The sequence below is a fragment of the Oncorhynchus mykiss genome, chromosome 4 (assembly GCF_013265735.2).
Source record: "Oncorhynchus mykiss isolate Arlee chromosome 4, USDA_OmykA_1.1, whole genome shotgun sequence".
In the NCBI taxonomy this organism is placed as follows: Eukaryota; Metazoa; Chordata; class Actinopteri; order Salmoniformes; family Salmonidae; genus Oncorhynchus; species Oncorhynchus mykiss.
The window spans coordinates 32,052,977-32,072,212 of NC_048568.1; the positions used below are offsets into that span (position 1 = coordinate 32,052,977).

Consider the following 19,236-nt stretch of genomic DNA (forward strand, 5'->3'; position numbering starts at 1 on the left):
TCTTCACATAGGCCATTATGCTAATTTCTCCCCACAGAATAATTGATCAAGGACTCACAGTATCCATCATTTATAGTTGTATACAAATCAGATGCATTGGATTACAGTAGTGTAGAAATGAAAGTATTTCAGAATTGAAACATTTGAGTGATCCAAGGCTGTATTTGTGTGCCAAACAACTGAAATGAGTGTTCAGGTTGTTTTAGTGCCTAATGAATATGACACAGGTAGATTAAGGCACATTTATGGAGCTGGTTCAAAGGAATCAAACATTTCATCCTTGTGACTATTGTCATCAATTTGCTATTTCTGTTGCGTCTTTTCAAGTAGTATTTTGCTTCAATCTGTGCAATCATGCTAGATACATAAATTAACCATCTAGGGGTCATAAACTGGAAGTCTTGGAATTATATTTCCAAAGACTCCTGCCTTTTCAAAATGGACTTAATATCCCATACAGGTGTAAAATGTTATACACTACAACCATAATTAGTTCAGGTACATAGATACTGTTGAGTGCAGTGTTCCTACAAAACCGTAAAACTTGATTAGCTTGACATTACTTGGAGATACAGTATACCTCTCCAAGCAATCATAATTTGGTACTGGTGAAGACTGACTGTAGTAGAAAGCACTGTGCTCTATTTGACAAATCCATGATTGAAACTACATTCAAGGCTCAGTGCAATAAATATTGGCACTTTGAGTTAGTGGAATTGGCTGGAAACCATGCATCCCTCTGAGGTCCATAGCGCAGATGGAACTGAACTAAGATATTTCAGTAACATTGGTGCCTGGAATGAGGTTGTGGTCCTTGCCCTCTATCAGATGGTCCCATTGATTGAAGTCTTTATCCAAACCTGCAAAACAAAGGCAAACCCGTTTGACACATTCCTGTTTTACAAAATCGAAGAAAAAAAGCTTCTGCACGCAGAATGACATTTGGACATGTCTGATGCACCTGTTGAACCAAATGAACTCTGTACAGATCCTTACCTAGATGTCTCTGCAGGAATGCTAGCGATGCTCTATTACAGAGATCGATGCCGACCTGAGGGTCGATCTCTCCTTTCAGCTTCAGGATCTTCCCTATCCAGTTGCCAGTCAGGAAGGTGAAGTCTGGGAAGCTCTGGTGAACGGTTCCCCTGTGGGGGAAGAGGAGAATATAAGATTACTCAAGTGTCCATTGTCATTTTCAGATTAAATAAATAAAACAATTCTTAACCCAACCCCCTGAGAAACGGTTAGCTACAGAATATATTTTTTACGTCATGATGTGCCCCTCGCATAACAATTGAGGCAACTGTGTTCTTTGAATGGTGAACTGAAACCATTTAAAAAGTGAAAAGATCCTCCTTGGAAGGCAATAAACAACGGAGGTATTTATTGCACCCATACTGGTTTCAAAATCAGGAAGTGGCATTGTAAGTGCCTGACACGAGTTATAAAGGCCAGCAGGAAAGCAGATTCAGTAAGGGTGCTTGTTTGTTCTCTTGCATTACTCAACTGGACCAAAGAGAGGGCTGAGCCGACAACATCACGAAAACGATGTGAGTGCTTCCATGGGACAGGAGTCCAATCAAATTTGATTTGTCACATGCGCCGAATGCAAGAGGTGTAGACCTTACATTGAAATGCTTACTTACAAGCCCTTAACCAACAATGCTTTAAGAAGTTATGAAAACAGGTGTTCATTAAAAAATAAAGAGCAGCAGTAAAATAACAATAGCGAGGCTATATACAGGGGGTACCGGTACAGAGTCAATGTGCGGGGGCACTGGGTAATTTAGGTAATATGTACATGCAGGTAGAGTTAAAGTGACTATGCATAGATAATAAACAGAGTAGCAGCAGCGTAAAAGAGGGGTTTGAGTAGCCCTTTGATTAGCTGTTCAGGAGTCTTATGGCTTGAGGGTAGAAGCTGTTTAGAAGCCTCTTGGACCAAGACTTGGCGCTCCGGTACCTCTTGCCGTGCAGTAGCAGAGAGAACAGTCTGTGACTAGGGTGGCTGGAATCTGACCATTTTTATGGCCTTCCTCTGACACCCCCTGACATAGAGGTCCTGGATGGCAGGAAGCTTGGCCCCAGTGATGTACTGGGCCGTACGTCGAAAGGCTGAGCGGTTGCCATACCAGGCAGTGATGCAACCAGTCAAGATAATCTTGATGGTGCCGCTGTAGAACCTTTTGAAGATCCTAGGAGACTGAAAGGCTTTGTCGTGCCCTCTTCACGACTGTCTTAGCTCTCAACATGCTCCACTACAGCCCCGTCAATGAGAATGGGGGCATGCTCGGTCCTTCTTTTCCTGTAGTCCACAATCACCTCCCTTGTCTTGATCACGTTGAGGGAGAGGTTGTTTTGATTCTGGACAGCCAGATTACTCGCAAGAATGACAAAGTGGCTCATTTCATCTGGTTCTTGACACCTTCTCTTGTTTTGACTGATATGGCTAATCAAAAGGGAACCACCGCGCTAAATGGCTAAAATTCACTAGCTAGCTAACCAACAATTATAAAATGTATTTGAGACTGCAAATTTATTTATGTTTTCAATAAACATTGGAGACCAAAGACAGCTTACAACAATTTAAGCCAACTGTGTCCGTTTTGCCCCATAGGTGCGCACGGATCGGTTTGCTAAACAACCAATCAGTCTATAGGTGTGGAAACAAAATCTACTAATCTATCGTCTTTCACATTGTCATCTCAGTAACAGTGAATGTATACTCTTTCCATACTTGATGGTGATCATTTTCCTCTGCATGGAGGTGGAGGAGGAGTCCAGTTTCCTCATGCGACTGATGTTCCCGGCCCACTGGAACTTCTCAGAGTTAATGAAGAAGATGGGCTGCTTTACCCTGACATAGATCTCTTCATCCAGGGGGAACATCCATGCGTCCAAGGCAATGCCACACCTGAGGAGATCAACATAAATATGCAAATAATATTGTGAGTTCGGGGGGATGCCCCAACCAGGACTCGATCCTGGGTCCAGCAACTGTCAACCCAACATCTTATCTGTTACGCCAAGAGATCTGAACCTCTTGACGAGGTTTCTAGATGTTATGTTAAGGTTGCTGCAATAGTATAATATGGTCATTTCAGTGGTGGAAAAAGTATAGACACGTTAATAGAAAGTTACTCAAGTAAAAGTCTAAAAGTATTTGGTTCTAAATATACTTAAGTATCAAAAGTAAAAGTATAAATAATTTCAAATTTCTTATATTAAGCAAAGTAAACGGCACCCTTTTCTTGTTTTAAAAATGTACGGATAGCAAGGGGCACAACAACACTCAAACATCATTTACAAATGATGCATTTGTGTTTAGAGCGTCCGCCAGATCAGAGGCAGTAGGGTTGACCAGGTATAATTTTGATAAGTGCATGAATTGGACCATTTTCCTGCCCTGCTAGGCATTCAGAATGTAACGAGTACTTTTATGTGTCAAGGAAAATGTAAGGAGTGTAGTGAAGTGAATGTCGTGAAGTAAAAGTAGTCAAAAATATTAATAGTAAAGTAAAGTACTGATACCCCAAAAAACAACTTAAGTAGTACTGTAAAGTATTTCTACAACAGTACTTTACACCACTGGGTTAATTTAGCAAGAGAGCTAGGTACTTCTCTAGCACTAGAAAAACAGACTTCATTGATGTACGCCAACAACCATCTGAGGGATGTGATGGAAAATGTTATTGTGTGAAGAGACATCCTTGAAAATGTTCTTATTTTTCATGTCATAAATAATCCTTGGTTCCTGCCTATGCTTGGTAAAGATATGAGAGGTGACATCTCCCCCTCCTTAGGACCATCTGGCAGAATATGTTGTTTAAGATAGGAGACAGTGCCAGACACATGCAGGAACCAACCCTATGAACCATGCAAATATAACTTGTCTGTGTTAGCAGTATACAAGAGAACAAACGGGACTGCGCCGACAGAGCTCAGTTCAGACCGGCACTTTATGCATCTAAGTTTGACTGTGAGCTCTCCAGCTTGCTGTTAATAAACAATGACTCATTCAAGATTGACTTCAGGTGTCCCTGGTGGTAATTTCCACGACAAGGTGTTGAATTTCCACGATGGGACTGGTCTGCAACATCACATTGAGGTTTAAGAAATACTAATTTAGTAGATATTTTTATAAAAAGCGACACTGTGTAGTGTGTATTATTTTCAGTATAAAATATGGGGCCGGGGGGGAATCAAAGTCACAACTCTGGTGTTTTATTGCGTTACTATTTACTTTTATCTATTTGAATTTTTCTTATCTTCTTCAAGGTAAAGTCTACACTTGATGTACTCTGCGCGTGTGACAAATACAATTTTATTTTATTTTATTCAAGCACCATGTTCCAAGGAAACATTTTGAACCATCATCTTAATGTGCCATTTAATGAAATTGATTAGACTTTAGTAGAGAGGAAAATGTTATGAAGATGTGAAAACTGAAGCGACTTTGAATGTGATGAAATTGAGAGGGGTAACTCTTACTTGAAGTTGACGTCTTTGCAGAGGGCTTCTACCACTGTTGCTCCCCCAAAAGAATGGCCCATCACCGCTATCCGGCACAAGTCCATAGAGTTCTGGGGAAGAGGGAAGATACAGGGTGATGTCATTCATTACCAGTAACACCGGATAGGATTCAAACAGCAGAAAAAGTAATTGTACTAAAGGTTTGAACACGAGATGACCGAATACCAATCGAACTTTCAGCCAACATGCACAACTTGTAGGGCCTGTTTTTTATCTAATGTGGAGGAATATGTCTAAAGAGTTATCAAAACTGTCATTCAACAAATTAAAAACAGGTGGCCTTGTTTCTTTAGTTTGCTCTACATCAGTGGTTCCCAAACTTTTTATAGTCCCGTACCTCTTCAAACATTCAACCTCCAGCTTCGTACCCCCTCTAGGGTCAGCGCACTCTCAAATGTTGTTTTTGCCATCATTGTAAGCTTGCCACATACACACACTATACAATACAATTATTAAACAGAACAATGAGTGTGAGTTTGTGTCACAACCCGGCTCATAGGAAGTGATAAAGAGCTCTTATAGGAACAGGTCACAAATAATAATAATCAATCACATTGCTCTTTATTTAGCCATCTTACATATAAAACTTTATTTGTTCATCAAACATTGTGAATAACTCACCACAGATTAATGAGAAGGGTGTGTTTGAAAGGATGCACATACAGTTGAAGTCAGAAGTTTACATACACCTTAACCAAATACATTTAAACTCAGTTTTTCACAATTCCTGACATTCAATCCAAGTAAAAATTCCCTGTCTTAGGGCAGTTAGGATCACCACTTTATTTTAAGAATGTGAAATGTCAGAATAATAGTAGAGAGAATGATTTACTTCAGCTTTAATTTCTTTCATCACATTCCCAGTGGGTCAGAAGTTTACATATACTCAATGAGCATTTGATAGTATTGCCTTTAAATTGTTTAACTAGAGTCAAACGTTTCGGGTATCCTTCCACAAGCCTCCCACAATAAGTTGGGTGAATTGTGTCCCATTCCTCCTGACAGAGCTGGTGTAACTGAGTCAGGTTTGTAGGCCTCCTTGCTCGCACACGCCTTTTCAGTTCTGCCCACAAATCTTCTATAGGATTGAGGTCAGGGCTTTGTGATGGTCACTCCAATACCTTGACTTTGTTGTCCTTAACTTCTCTAGGGTAGGGGGGCAGCATTTGGAATTTTGGATGAAAAGATTGCCCAAATTAAACTGCCTTCTACTCAGGCCCAGAAGATAGGATATGCATATAATTAGTAGATTTGGATAGAAAACGCTCTAAAGTTTCCAAACCTGTTAAAATAATGTCTGTGAGTATAACAGAACTGATTTGGCAGGCAAAAACCTGAGAAAAAAAAATCCTACTTCCTGAATGGATTTGTTTGTAGTTTTCTATTCAATGCCATTACAGTATCCATTGACTTAGGACTCAAAATGCAGTTCCTATGCCTTCCACTAGATGTCAACAGTCTTTAGAAATTGTTTCAGGCTTGTATTCTGAAAAATTAGGGAGTAAGAGCAGTCTGAATGAGTGGACCCTGCCGTGTCACAGAGCTTTTTCATGCGCACGACCGAGAGAGTGCCTTTCTTGTTTACCTTTTATATTGACAACGTTATTGTCCGGTTGAAATATGATCGATTATTTAGGCTAAAAACAACCTGAGGATTGAATATAAACATTGTTTGACATGTTTCTATGAACTTTACGGATACAATTTGGATTTTTGTCTGCCTGTTGTGACTGCGTTTGAGCCTGTGGATTACTGAAGAAAACGCGCAAACAAAACAGAGGTTTTCGGATATAGAGGGAGACTTTATCGAACAAAAGGAACATATATTGAATAAATGAATGTCTTCTGAGTACAAACATATGAAGATCATCAAAGGTAAGTGATTAATTTGATCTCTATTTCTGACTTGTGTAACTCTTCTACTTGGCTGGTTACTGTTTGTAATGATTTGTCTGCTGGGCTTTGTTCTCAAATAATTGTTAAGGTATGCTTTCGCCGTTAAGCATTTTTTAAATCTGACACCGTGGTTGGATTCACAAGAAGTTAATCTTTAAACCTATGTAAAATAGTTGTATCTTTTCTGAATTTTTATAATTACCATTTCTGTATTTGAATTTGGCGCTCTGCAATCTCACTGGATGTTGGCCAGCGTCCCACATACACTAGAGAGGTTAAGCCCTTTTGTCACAACTTTGGAAGTATGCTTGGTCATTGTCCATTTGGAAGACCCATTTGCGACCAAGCTTTAACTTCCTGACTGATGCCTTGAGATGTTGCTTCAATATATCCACATCATTTTCCTCCCTCATGATGCCATCTATTTTGTGAAGTGCACCAGTCCCTCCTGCAGCAAAGCACCCCCACAACATGATGTTGCCACCCCCATGCTTCACGGTCGGGATGTGTTCTTCGGCTTGCAAGCCTCCCCCTTTTTCCTCCAAACATAAATGGTCATTAAGGCCAAACAGTTCTATTTTTGTTTCATCAGACCAGAGGACATTTCTCCAAAAAGTATGATCGTTGTCCCCATGTGCAGTTGCAAACCGTAGTCTGGCTTTTTTATGGTGGTTTTGGAGCAGTGGCTTCTTCCTTGCTGAGCGGCCTTAGAGGTTATGTCGATGTAGGACTCGTTTTACTGTGGATATAGATACTTTTGTACCCGTTGCCTCCAGCATCTTCACATGGTCCTTTGCTGTTGTTCTGGTATTGATTTGCACTTTTCGCACCAAAGCACGTTCATCTCTAGGAGACAGAACGCGTCTCCTTCCTAAGCGGTATGACGGCTGCGTGGTCCCATGGTGTTTATATTTGCGTACTATTGTTTGCACAGATGAACGTGGTACCTTCACAGACGTTTGGAAATTGCTCCCAAGGAGGAACTAGACTTGTGGAGGTCTACAATAATTTTTCTGAGGTCTTGGCTGAATTTTCCCCATGATGTCAAGCAAAGAGGCACTGAAGGTAGGCCTTGAAAGACATCCACAGGTACACCTCCTATTGACTCAAATGATGTGCAAGGCCTATCAGAAGCTTCTAAAGCCATGGCATCATATTCTGGAATTTTCCAAGCTGTTTAAAGGCACAGTCAACTTAGTGCATGTAAACTTCTGGACCACTGGAATTGTGATACAGTGAATTATATGTGAAATAATCTGTCTGTAAAAAATTGTTGGAAAAATTACTTGTGTCATGCATAAGTACTTGACAAAACTATAGTTTGTCAACAAGAAATTTGTGGAGTGGTTGAAAAACAAGTTTTAATGACTCCAACGTAAGTGTAGGTAAACTTCCAACTTCAAATGTAAATCTGCAATGATGGGTTGGATTGGAGAGAGTCTCAGTCTTAAATCATTTTCCACACAGTTTTTGCCTGTATTTAGTTTTCATGCTAGTGAGGGCCGAGAATCCACTCTCACATACAGTAGGTACGTGGTTGCAAAAGGCATTGGTGTCTTAACAGTGTGATTTGCCAAGGCAGGATACTCTTGAGCGCAGCCCAATCCAAAAATCTGCCAGTGGCTTCTGATTAAATTCAATTTTCACAAAACCGCTTGTTGCAATTTCGATGAGGCTCTCTTGTGCAGATATTGGTAAGTGGACTGAAGGCAGGGCATGAAAGGGATAAAGAATCCAGTTGTTTGTGTCGTCCATTTCGGGAAAGTACCTGCGTATTTACGCACCCAACTCACTCAGGAGCTGCGCTATATCACATTTGACATTGTCCATAAGCTTGAGTTCATTTCCACACAAAAAGTCATACAATGGAAAGACCTTTGTGTTGTCCTTGTTAATGCAGACAGAGAAGAGCTCCAACTTCTTAATCATAGCCTCAATTTTGTCCCGCACATTGAATATAGTGGAGAGTCCCTGTAATCTTAGATTCAGATCATTCAGGCGAGAAAAAACATCAACCAGATAGACCAGTCGTATGAGAAACTCATCATCATGCAAGAGTTCAGACAAGTGAAAATTATGGTCAGTCAAGAAAACTGTAAGCTCATCTCTCAATTAAAAAAAAAGAAAGTCAATACTTTGCCCCTTGATAACCAGGTCACTTCTGTATGTTGTAAAAGGGTTACATGGTCGCTACCCATATCATTGCATAGTGCAGAAAATACATGAGAGTTCAGGGGCCTTGCTTTAAGAAAGTTAACCATTTTCACTGTAGTCTCCAAAACGTATTTCAAGCAGTGAGGCATTCCTTTGGCAGCAAGAGCCTCTTGGTGGATGCTGCAGTGTACCCAAGTGGCGTCGGAAGCAACTGCTTGCACGCGCGTTACCACTCCACTATGTCTCCATGTCATGGCTTTTGCGCCATAAGTACAGATACCAACACATCTTGACCACCAAAGTCCATTTGATGTCACAAAGCTGTCCTGTCTTCAAAATATACCATCCTGGTTTCCAGAAGAGGATGTCTTCCTTAATTGACCCCCCATAAACGTAACAGACATATACCAGGAGCTGTGCCAGTCCCACCACGTCTGTTGACTCATCTAGCTGTAACGCATATAATTCACTGGCTTGTATATGAAGCAGTAATTGTTTCAAAACATCTCCTGCCATGTCACTGATGTGTCGTGAAACAGTGTTGTTTGATGAAGATATTGTCTGTATAGTTTTTGGGCCTTTTCCCCCAGGATTGTCCCAGCCATATTCGCAGTTGCAGGAAGAATTAAGTTCTCCACAATAGTATGAGACTTGCCTGTCCTTGCCACTCGGTAGCTCACCATATAAGACGCTTCTAGCCCCTTCATATTAATGGTATCTGTTGCTTTTATACATGTCTTACTACTCGAAAGTCGTCTTAATTCTCACTCAAAAAACTCCTATGGCTTATTTTTCAAATTGGCATGTTTTGTTTTAAATGTCTGCGCAAGAGTGAAGGTTTCATTGAGTTGTGAGATAGTACTTTTGCACATATAACATACTGTGGCTGAGGAAAGACACCTCTCCCAATATAAATGAACCACAAATCAATGTAGTTCTCATCATATTTGCATTCTTCGATGGTCCAACGTCCCTGTCTGTTGTTCGGTGGTTTCCCAGGTAAGGGGGCAGTAGCTCTTCGGCTGCATCAGATTCACAACTGTCAGTGTCCATGCTAGCTAGGCTAACAACAAATGTAAAATTACTGATTCTAGCATTGGATGTGCTCGTGGACGCAGAACAACTTGTGTCGTCGACAGGTACAGATGTAGTACTGCTGGTAGTAGCAGTACTACCAGTAGAGCTGGTATGTGTCTCTATGGACACGGGCCTTACATTTCTTAACCATTTATCCGTTTTCGAGCTAACAGAATGAGCAACAGCTACATTTGGCTACATAGGGACCGTTAGTGGAATTCCCGCGGGAGATTAACGGTTAATATGATTGGATGTTCATTATTTGACTAGGCTACCTGTATTTGACATTGTGTTGTTATTTTGTTGAACACTAGATGGTTTAATTGTATTTTTGGCAGTGAAACGAGGCTACTCAGGCGGGAAAAAAAACTCACCCAAATGTATAGCCCCGTTGGAAAATATAAATGGAAAATATATATATATTTTTAATGTGAATCACATTTTTATTTGGCGTACCCTCGACGGCATTTCGATTACCCCAGATTGGAAACACCTGCTCTACATAAAGGGTTCACGTGGTGTTGTGAGTAGGCGGAGTATTGTCTAAAAGCAGTTCATTTAGCCATTCCCAGCGGCAGAGAACACAAAAGGGTTCAAAGCCGCTGGTCACTGATTGTTTCATTTGAGACATAAAATATTCACCTCCAAAGTCGTCCAGTCAAACTCTGTCTGAAGCACGTTCTCCATATTTTTTCCTGCGTTGATTTGGATGAGTGTATCCAAAGCCTTTATGCACTCGTCAGCTCGCTGTTTCACCTACAAATAGACAGTTCAATATTATGCTTAGTTCTCAAACATGAAATTGTCTTCCTAACAGAATGCAATGCGGAGTAATATAGTCAGTGTGGCTCAGTTGGTAGAGCATGGCGCTTGCAACTCCAGGGTTGTGGGTTTGATTCCCACAGGGGACAATCACAAAAATGTATGCACTGGATAAAAGTATCTTCTAAATGACTAAAATGTAAAAATATAATACACATGCAATATTCCATGTTATGGCAGTAGTGATATCACATTCATAAAACAAATGTATTACTCAAATGTATTTTCCTGAGGAATGGCTCAGACAAGCAGATAAAAGGGTCTACACATGACTACACCGAATGTGACATATTCAAATGTGTACCTGTTTATTCCTAAGGGGGAATTCACTCTCGCCTGGTTTCAGAGACCGGTAGTACATCCATTCCTCTACCAGGTTCTCTGGGGCCTCGGGGTTGGGTTTAGGCGGCGAAGCCTCATCTTTCTCAGGCTCTTGAGGCTTTTGATGGTAGAAGTATGTTGCAGAGGCAGATTCATCCCTAGAGTAAAACACCAAATAGATATCGTTCAGCGGCACCAATACTGACATTATATCCTTTCGGTTGTTGTACAATGCTGACAGAGATCTGAAAAAAGTGTTTTCTTTAAAAAGTACACAAGTCTGCTTTAATGAATAGGATATAGGAAAACGTTGAGTACATGTATAATATTACATATTAAGTGAAAATAAACAGTAATGACATACATGCAGTACCAGTCAAAAGTTTTAAAACACCTACTCATTCAAGGGTTGTTCTTTATTTGTACTACTTTCTACATTGTAGAATAATAGTGAAGAGGTCAAAACTATGAAATAACACATATGGAATCATGTAGTAACCAAAAAAGTGAAACAAATTCAAATATATTTTATATTTGAGATTCTTCAAATTAGCCACCCTTTGCCTTGATGACAGCTTTGCACGCTCTTGGCATTCTCTCAAAAAGCTTCATGCACGATAGCTAAGGAATTCTCAAGGTTTTGCTGCCTGAGGTAGAGTATCTCATGATAAGCTGTAGACCACACTATCTACCTACCAAGTTTTCATCTGTATTTTTTGTAGCTGTCTACATACCATCACAGACTGATGCTGGCACTAAGACCACACTGAATGAGCTGTATTCCATTATAAGCGAACAGGAAAATGCTCATTCAGAGGCGGCGCACCTAGTAGTTTGGGACTTTAATGCAGGGAAACTTAAATCCGTCTTACCAAATTTCTATCAGCATGTTAAATGTGCAACCAGAGGGGAAAAAAACTATGGACCGCCTTTACTCCACACACAGAAACGCATACAAAGCTCTCCCTCGCCCTCCATTTGGCAAATCTGACCATAATTCTATGCTCCTGATTCCTGCTTACAAGCAAAAGTTAAAGCAGGAAGCACCAGTGACTCGGTCTATAAAAAAAGTGGTCAGATGAAGCCGATGCAGGACTGTTTTTCTAGCACAGACTGGAATATGTTCCGGGGTTCCTCCGATGGCATTGAGGAGTACACCACATCAGTCATTGGCTTCATCAATAAGTGCATCGATGACGTCGTCCCCACAGTGACCGTACATACCCCAACCAGAAGCCATGGATTACAGGCAACTTCCGCACTGTGATAAAGGGTAGAGCTGCCGCTTTCAAGGAGCGGGACTCTAACCCGGAAGCTTATAAGAAATCCTGCTATGCCCTCCGACGAACCATCAAACAGGCAAAGCGTCAATACAGGACTAAGATCAAATCGTACTACACCGGCTCTGACACTCGTCGGATGTGGCAGGGCTTGCAAACCATTACAGACTACAAAAGGGAAGCACAGCCAAGAGCTGCCCATTGACACGAGCCTACCAGACGAGATAAACCACTTCTATGTTCGCTTCGAGGCAAATAATACTAAAACATGCATGAGAGCACCAGCTGTTCCGGAAGACTATGTAATCATGCTCTCCGCATGCGATGTGAGTAAGACCTTTAAACAGGTCAACATTCACAAGGCCGCAAGGCCAGACGGATTACCAGGACATGTATTGCGAGCATCCGCGGACCAACTGGCAAGTGTCTTCACTGACACTTTCAACCTCGCCCTGTCCGAGTCTGTAACACCTACATGTTTTAAGTAGACCACCATAGTCTCTGTGCCCAAGAACACTAAGGTAACCTGCCTAAATGACTATCGACCCGTAGCACTCACATCTGTAGCCATGAAGTGCTTTGAAAGGCTGGTCATGGCTCACATCAACACCATCATCCCAGAAACCCTATACTAACTCCAATTTGCATACCGACCAAACAGATCCACAGATGATGCAATCTCTACTGCACTCCACATGGCCCTTTCCCACCTGGACAAACGGAACACCTATGTGAGAATGCTATTCATTGACTACAGCTCAGTGTTCAACACTATAGTGCCCTCAAAGCTCATCAATAAGCTAAGGACCCTGGGACTAAACACCTGCCTCTGCAATTGGATCCTGGATTTCCTGATGGGCCGCCCCCAGGTGGTAAGGGTAGGTAACAACACATCCGCCACGTTGATCCTCAACACAGGGGCCCCTCAGGGGGGGTAGTGCGTACAGACCAGTACATCACTGGGGCCACGCTTCCTGCCATCTAGGACCTCTATACCAGGCAGAGTCAGAGGAAGGCCCTAAAAATAACCAAAGACACAAGCCACCCTAGTCATAGACTGTTCTCTCTGCTACCGCAAGGCAAGCTGTACTGAAGCGCCAAGTCTAGGTCCAAGAGGCTTCTAAACAGCTTCTACCCCCAAGCCATAAGACGCTGAACAAATAATCAAATGGCCAAATGGTTGTTATCATCTATGCATAGTCACTTTAATAACTCTACCGACATGTACATATTACCTCAACTAACCGGTGCCCCCGCACATTGACTCTGTACTGGTACAGACATAGTCTTGCTATTGCTATTTTACTGCTGCTCTTTAATTACTTGTTACTTTTTACTGCATTGTTGGTTAGGGGCTCGTAAGTAAGCATTTCACTGTAAGGTCTAAACCTGTTGTATTCGGCGCATGTGACTAATACAATTTGATTTGATGAGGAATGCTTTTCCAATAGTCTTGAAGGAGTTCCCACATATGCTATGCACTTGGCTGCTTTTCCTTCACTCTGCGGTCCAACTCATCCCAAACCATCTCAATTGGGTTGAGGTCAGGTTATTGAGGCCAGGTCATTTCCTGCAGCACTCCATCACTCTCCTTCTCTCCTTCTTGGCCAAATAGCCCTTACACAGACTGGAGGTGTTGGGTCATTGTCCTGTTGAAAAACAAATGATAGTCGCACTAAGCGCAAACCAGATGGGATGTCGTATCGCTGCAGAATACTGTGGTAGCCGTGCTGGTTAACTGTGCCTTGAATTCTAAATGAATCAGTGTCACCAGCAAAGCACCACCAAACATCACACCTCCTCCATGCTTCACGGTGGGAACAAAACATGTAGAGATCATCCGTTCACCTTCTCTGCGTCTTACAAAAAGGCATGGTGGTTGGAACCAAAAATCTCACTCATCAGACCAAAGGACAGATTTACACCGGTCTAACGTCCATTACTCGTGTTTCTTGTCCCAAGCAGGTCTCTTCTTCTTATTGGTGTCCTTTAGTAGTGTTTTTTGTTGTTGCAGCAATTCGACCACAAAGGCCTGATTCACGCAGTCTCCTCTGAACAGTTGATGTTGAGATGTGTCTGTTACTTGAACTCTGTGAAGCATTTATCTGGGCTGCGATTTCTGAGGCTGGTAACTTATCCTCTGCAACAGAGGTAACTCTGAGTCTTCCTTTACTTTGGCAGTCCTCATGAGATCCAGTTTCATCATAGCGCTTGATGCACTTGAAGAAACTTGAAAAGTTCTTGAAATGTTCCGTATTGACCGACCTTCATGTCTTAGAGTAATTATTGACTGTCGTTTCTCTTTGCTTATTTGGGCTGTTCTTGCCATAATATGGACTTGGTATTTTACCAAATAGGGCTCTCTTCTGTATACCAACCCTACCTTGTCACAAAACAACTGATTGGCTCAAACGCATTAAGAAGGAAAGAAATTCCACTATTTAATTCTTAACAAAGCACACCTGCTAATTGAAATGCATTCCAGGTGACTACCTCATGAAGCTGGTTGGGAGAATCCCAAGCATGTGCAAAGCTGTCATCAAGGCAAAGGGTGGATACATATCACATATATTTTGATATGTTGAACACTACTACATGATACCATATGTGTTATTTCAAAGTTTTGATGTCTTCACTATTATTCTACAATGTAGAAAATAGTAAAAATAAGGAAAAACACTTAAAATGAGTAGGTGTGTTCAAACTTTTGACTGGTATTGTACATACATATAATTTGACATATTAAGTGTAAATAAACAGAAATGTCATTAATACATACATATAATATGACATATTAAGTGTAGATAAACAGTAATGTTGTACATTAGTCTGAGATTGTCTATCTAGGCCTAACACATATCATTAACACTTCCATTATCACACTCACTCGTTTGGCTGACAAGCCAACCAGATTCCTACAGATTGATAAAACGGCTGACAAACCAACCAGATTCCTACAGATTGATAAAACGGCTGACAAGCCAACCAACGTTTGGTGTTAGCACGTGTATTTGTTGGATTTACAACTGCACAGGAACAAAAAATAAATAATCTTAACTGAAATAGAGATGTTTCACTTGAAAGTCAAAAATGTTCAAGATTAAATTATTCAAAATTATTCAAAATTTGAATTAATTTGGTTGGAGGCAAGTGATTCTCGTTCATGTGTAATATATCTGATCTGTGGTAAGGTAAAAAAAGTAATAAAATTGAACCCGTTTTGAAAAGAGAAAACAGACAATTCTGCTCCATTGCATTCCATTGTTAGGTGCAAGAGTGACAATATATTTAACTGCATCTTTAACACAACACAAATGTGTAACACAACACAACACAATAGCCAGTTCAGTGCTGCTGAAATTCACAGAAGTCCACAGCAGCAAGCTTAACCTGTATAGGCTGTGGTGGGCTTTGGGCCATAACCCCATGACAGACAGGGTTAGGCCACAGACCAGCCATTATGCTATCCATATAGTACCAGCAGTCCATACTGATAAAAATGTGATGACCTAGTTTGTACCATTGTACCACTCCTACCCTGAGATAAACAGGCAGGCCGCTCACGCCTGCTGCCTATACGAGGGTGACTGTCTGTGTATTTATGGAGAGTCCTATGCCATTGTTAGCTTAAGAACATTAACTGTCGACTGGAATCTCATCCCTTCCTCTGTCCATTAGATTAGGGAGCGCTTCTCAAAGTCTATTTTCATGAATGAAGTGGACAGAGACTGTGTTTACAGTGTGTGTGTAGAGAGTGTGGAGTACCTGTGTTCCACTGATGCTACTATGAAGCCTTGTGAGGCCAGTTCAGTGCATATGGCTGAATATAAAGTTCTGGGAGAAAAAGAGGTGAGGCATAAGATCATGTCCATATAATAACATAATATAATGTCCATATAAATAATAGAGAATGTACATGTAAGGCGAACAATAAACTTCTGTTTGTACCTGAAAGCTCCAAGTCCATGAGAGAAGATGACTACTGGATACTTCCCATTTTGTTTATATGAGCCATTCAGGGCAGCAGGTATCTTAAAAGATCCTTTATAAAACACCAGAAACAACATGTTATAACAACTCAAGCACAGTTTGTGATTTAATAACCTCTACTGTATACTACATGCAACACTGTAAATCTAGCCCACCTGAGTTCGATGTTCCAGGATCACTATAGCTGAAATAACTAAATGGTCATGTGTACCATAGAATAAAAGTATTTACCAAAGAGGTAATTGAAAATCTTTTCACTCAGGCCTCTGTTGATTTTCATGAAGTCTGCAAGCCCATAGAAATATCCTTTACATGGGATCCAGTCTGGTTTTTCAGCATTGTCGGACACTACACATGGATAGTATAACCTAAAGAATGTTCCCTGGTGACAGACAGTTTAAATGGTTGTTACCAGTTGATTTGGTATTTGGGAAAGATAATTTTTACTAGCTAGTAGGAAAATTTGAAAAATAACAACACTGTTTACCTCTACAGTATGATCCATCATGAAATCTGAACATCCCACAGCATTAGGCCCTTTTGCTGGTGGGATTCCTAGGTTGTTGCTACAGGAGTTTCCCATAGCTGCGAAGAGACTCAATGTGCACCTTTGATCTGTAAACGCATTAGAATGTCAGTTGAGTCAGCATGAATAAGCACATATCTAGATGGTAGATACGGCGTAGGAAGTATATTTCAACATTCTTCGTATATTACATGAGAGACTACAGTTCCCCAATAAAGGAGCATGAAGTCAAATTATGTGATGAATGCCAGCACCTAGCAAGATGTCTTTGGATCCTCAATGTGTATATGTAGCTGACAGTTAAAACATGACATAAATCATTAACTAACTAGCCACGACGTTAAGACTGATTTATTTACAACCAACTAGATCATGGCATTAATGAATTAACATTAGCAAGTATGAACGAAATTGACTAACGTTAGCTATCATGAGTAACTAGGAATGGATAGATGCCAAAAGTTTAAAACGTTGATTCATGATGCTAGTTATAACTATTTAGTTTTTATAATTTGGTTTACCTTTTAAAGCTAACAACTACCAATGACAAATGAGTTCGATTCAATTCAGTAACGTATCCATACCTGATCCTGTCCTTGACCACTGATAAATCTTCTTAGCTAATAACTGTATGAGTCCACCATTAGCGTACATCGACCTCTAGGTTGCCTGATAAAGTTAGTTAGAAAGACGGACCAGTTGCTCGTGGGTTGCTAGCTAGCTAGGTCAACATTATCAGGTGAAACCTGTTTAAAAGTATGTCATTCGGGAGTGGCTTCCTAGGTGCATTCACTGTCTGTGGACACACATTTAGTAAGAGTTGGGTTAGACAAATCGGGACTAGTGATGCACCAACTGACGTAGCTACTAGCTGGTTAGCTTAGCATTAGCACTTGCTGGCTACAGACTGCCTTCAAAAAGCATGGTCTCGTGTCTTCATGGCTTCTGTCCGCTGTAGTAGCAAAGATGCTTGTATAGCTAAACCACTACACCAAGATACACCACAACCGGTCGTTTTAAACGGGAACAAATGAGTCATAGTGGGCATAACCAAGCAAGGAGGTGGGCAGAGCCAAGCACGAGCTAGCAAGATCCTATTGGCGCGTACAATTTTATATTTGCATATTTCTGTTGGGGAACGTCTACTCTAAAGTGCGCGTGTGCAAAAACTCAATTCGCCTTTGCACTCGTTCTAAACAACGTAATTTGTTAAACATTTAGCAAAAGGTAACGTCTACAAAACCAGTCCACTCTGTTCGTAATATATTCTAGTTTTGGGAACATAAAACTGTATTGAGATCAAATGTTTAGTCGATGAGAACATTTGCAGAATGTCGGCGAAAATCCATCTCGTTCCATCTTCTCCCACTGCAGGCCATTGGATTTCCTCTAACTATCATATTTGGTCGTGAGTGGAAACACCAAGCAGATGCTTCACATTAATACATCTGGTGAAATATCGGTCTCATTGTTCTGTCGTTGATGGTTGGCAATCGCTTTGTAATTATTTGCATATTTATTGCATGACACAAACATTGTACAGATCAATATGCAAATATCACAAATAACAAAATATTACAGAAAAGTAAATAAATAAAACCAGAGAGACACTGAAAAAGTATACATTACACAATTAGACAAGTTCGATTTTGACAAATACTGTAGATTATTTTTTGATCATTTGCTATGTATACCTTTCAAGGATGTTACCTAATATTCTAAATCAATTAGATCAATTAATAAATTAACAAATGATTGGCTGTCACTGTGTGTGTATGTAAAATAAAAAATGTATCAAATTTGGCAATGCTTACAGGTTTACCCACCTTATCACTGATACATATTTTTACATCTATCTAAAACATTTCTACACTATCACTGTATATATATTAGTGCATGTAATGAAAAGCTTGACCAATCCTTCAGTAAAGTAAGGATTAAAATGTCATATTCCTTACACAACATAACGTTTTTCTGGCTAATTGTTTGGCATTTACATTTGACATCCCCCTTGTAGGGGGCTGTAAATGCAACAGTTGATGTCATTTATTTCATTTATTTGGTACTCCACGTAAGATGTCATTAAGTTTTCAACAAAGTGGTAATCCTATAGATACAGCTACAACGTTTCCCAACCCTGCTCCTTGAGTACCCCCAACAGTACACAATTTTATTGTAACACTGGACAAGCACATTTGATTCAACTTGTCAACAATCCCTCAATGAGGTGTGTTTGTCCAGGTCAACAACAACGCCTACTATTGGGGGTGCTGGAGGACTGGGAAACACTGAGTTAGAGAACTCATCTTTATATCTGTGCCATTATAATGTCTGTTATTTATTTACCTTTATTTAACTAGGCAAGTCAGTTAAGAACAAATTCTTATTTTCAATGACAGCCTAGGAACAGTGGGTTAACTGCCTGTTCAGGGGCAGAACGACAGCTCAGGGGTTTGAACTTGCAACCTTCCGGTTCCTAATCCAACGCTCTTACCACTAGGCTACCCTGCCGCCGTCTGTGACAGCATGGGCAGCGTCATTGAGGCTAATCCCCACCCAGTTGACTACTTTGACTACTTTAAATGGTGGAAGCCCTCAATTGTGCTGAACATGGTAAAATTAAGCAATGAGGCACGA

General features: G+C 40.6%; 1 protein-coding gene across 1 annotated transcript; it reads right to left on the reverse strand.

Annotated features, from left to right (window-relative positions):
- Window positions 1–54: 54 nt before the first annotated feature.
- Window positions 55–17,609, reverse strand: pla2g7 (phospholipase A2, group VII (platelet-activating factor acetylhydrolase, plasma)). Its single transcript, XM_021600941.2, has 11 exons — window positions 17,184–17,609; window positions 16,561–16,688; window positions 16,305–16,455; window positions 16,032–16,125; window positions 15,849–15,917; window positions 10,787–10,961; window positions 10,303–10,416; window positions 4,492–4,583; window positions 2,738–2,914; window positions 997–1,145; window positions 55–860 (listed from the first exon to the last, which is right to left on the reverse strand). Exons 1-11 carry the CDS (start codon window positions 17,251–17,253, stop codon window positions 769–771), a joined length of 1,311 nt encoding a protein of 436 aa, XP_021456616.1. The 5' UTR covers window positions 17,254–17,609; the 3' UTR covers window positions 55–768.
- Window positions 17,610–19,236: the final 1,627 nt, after the last annotated feature.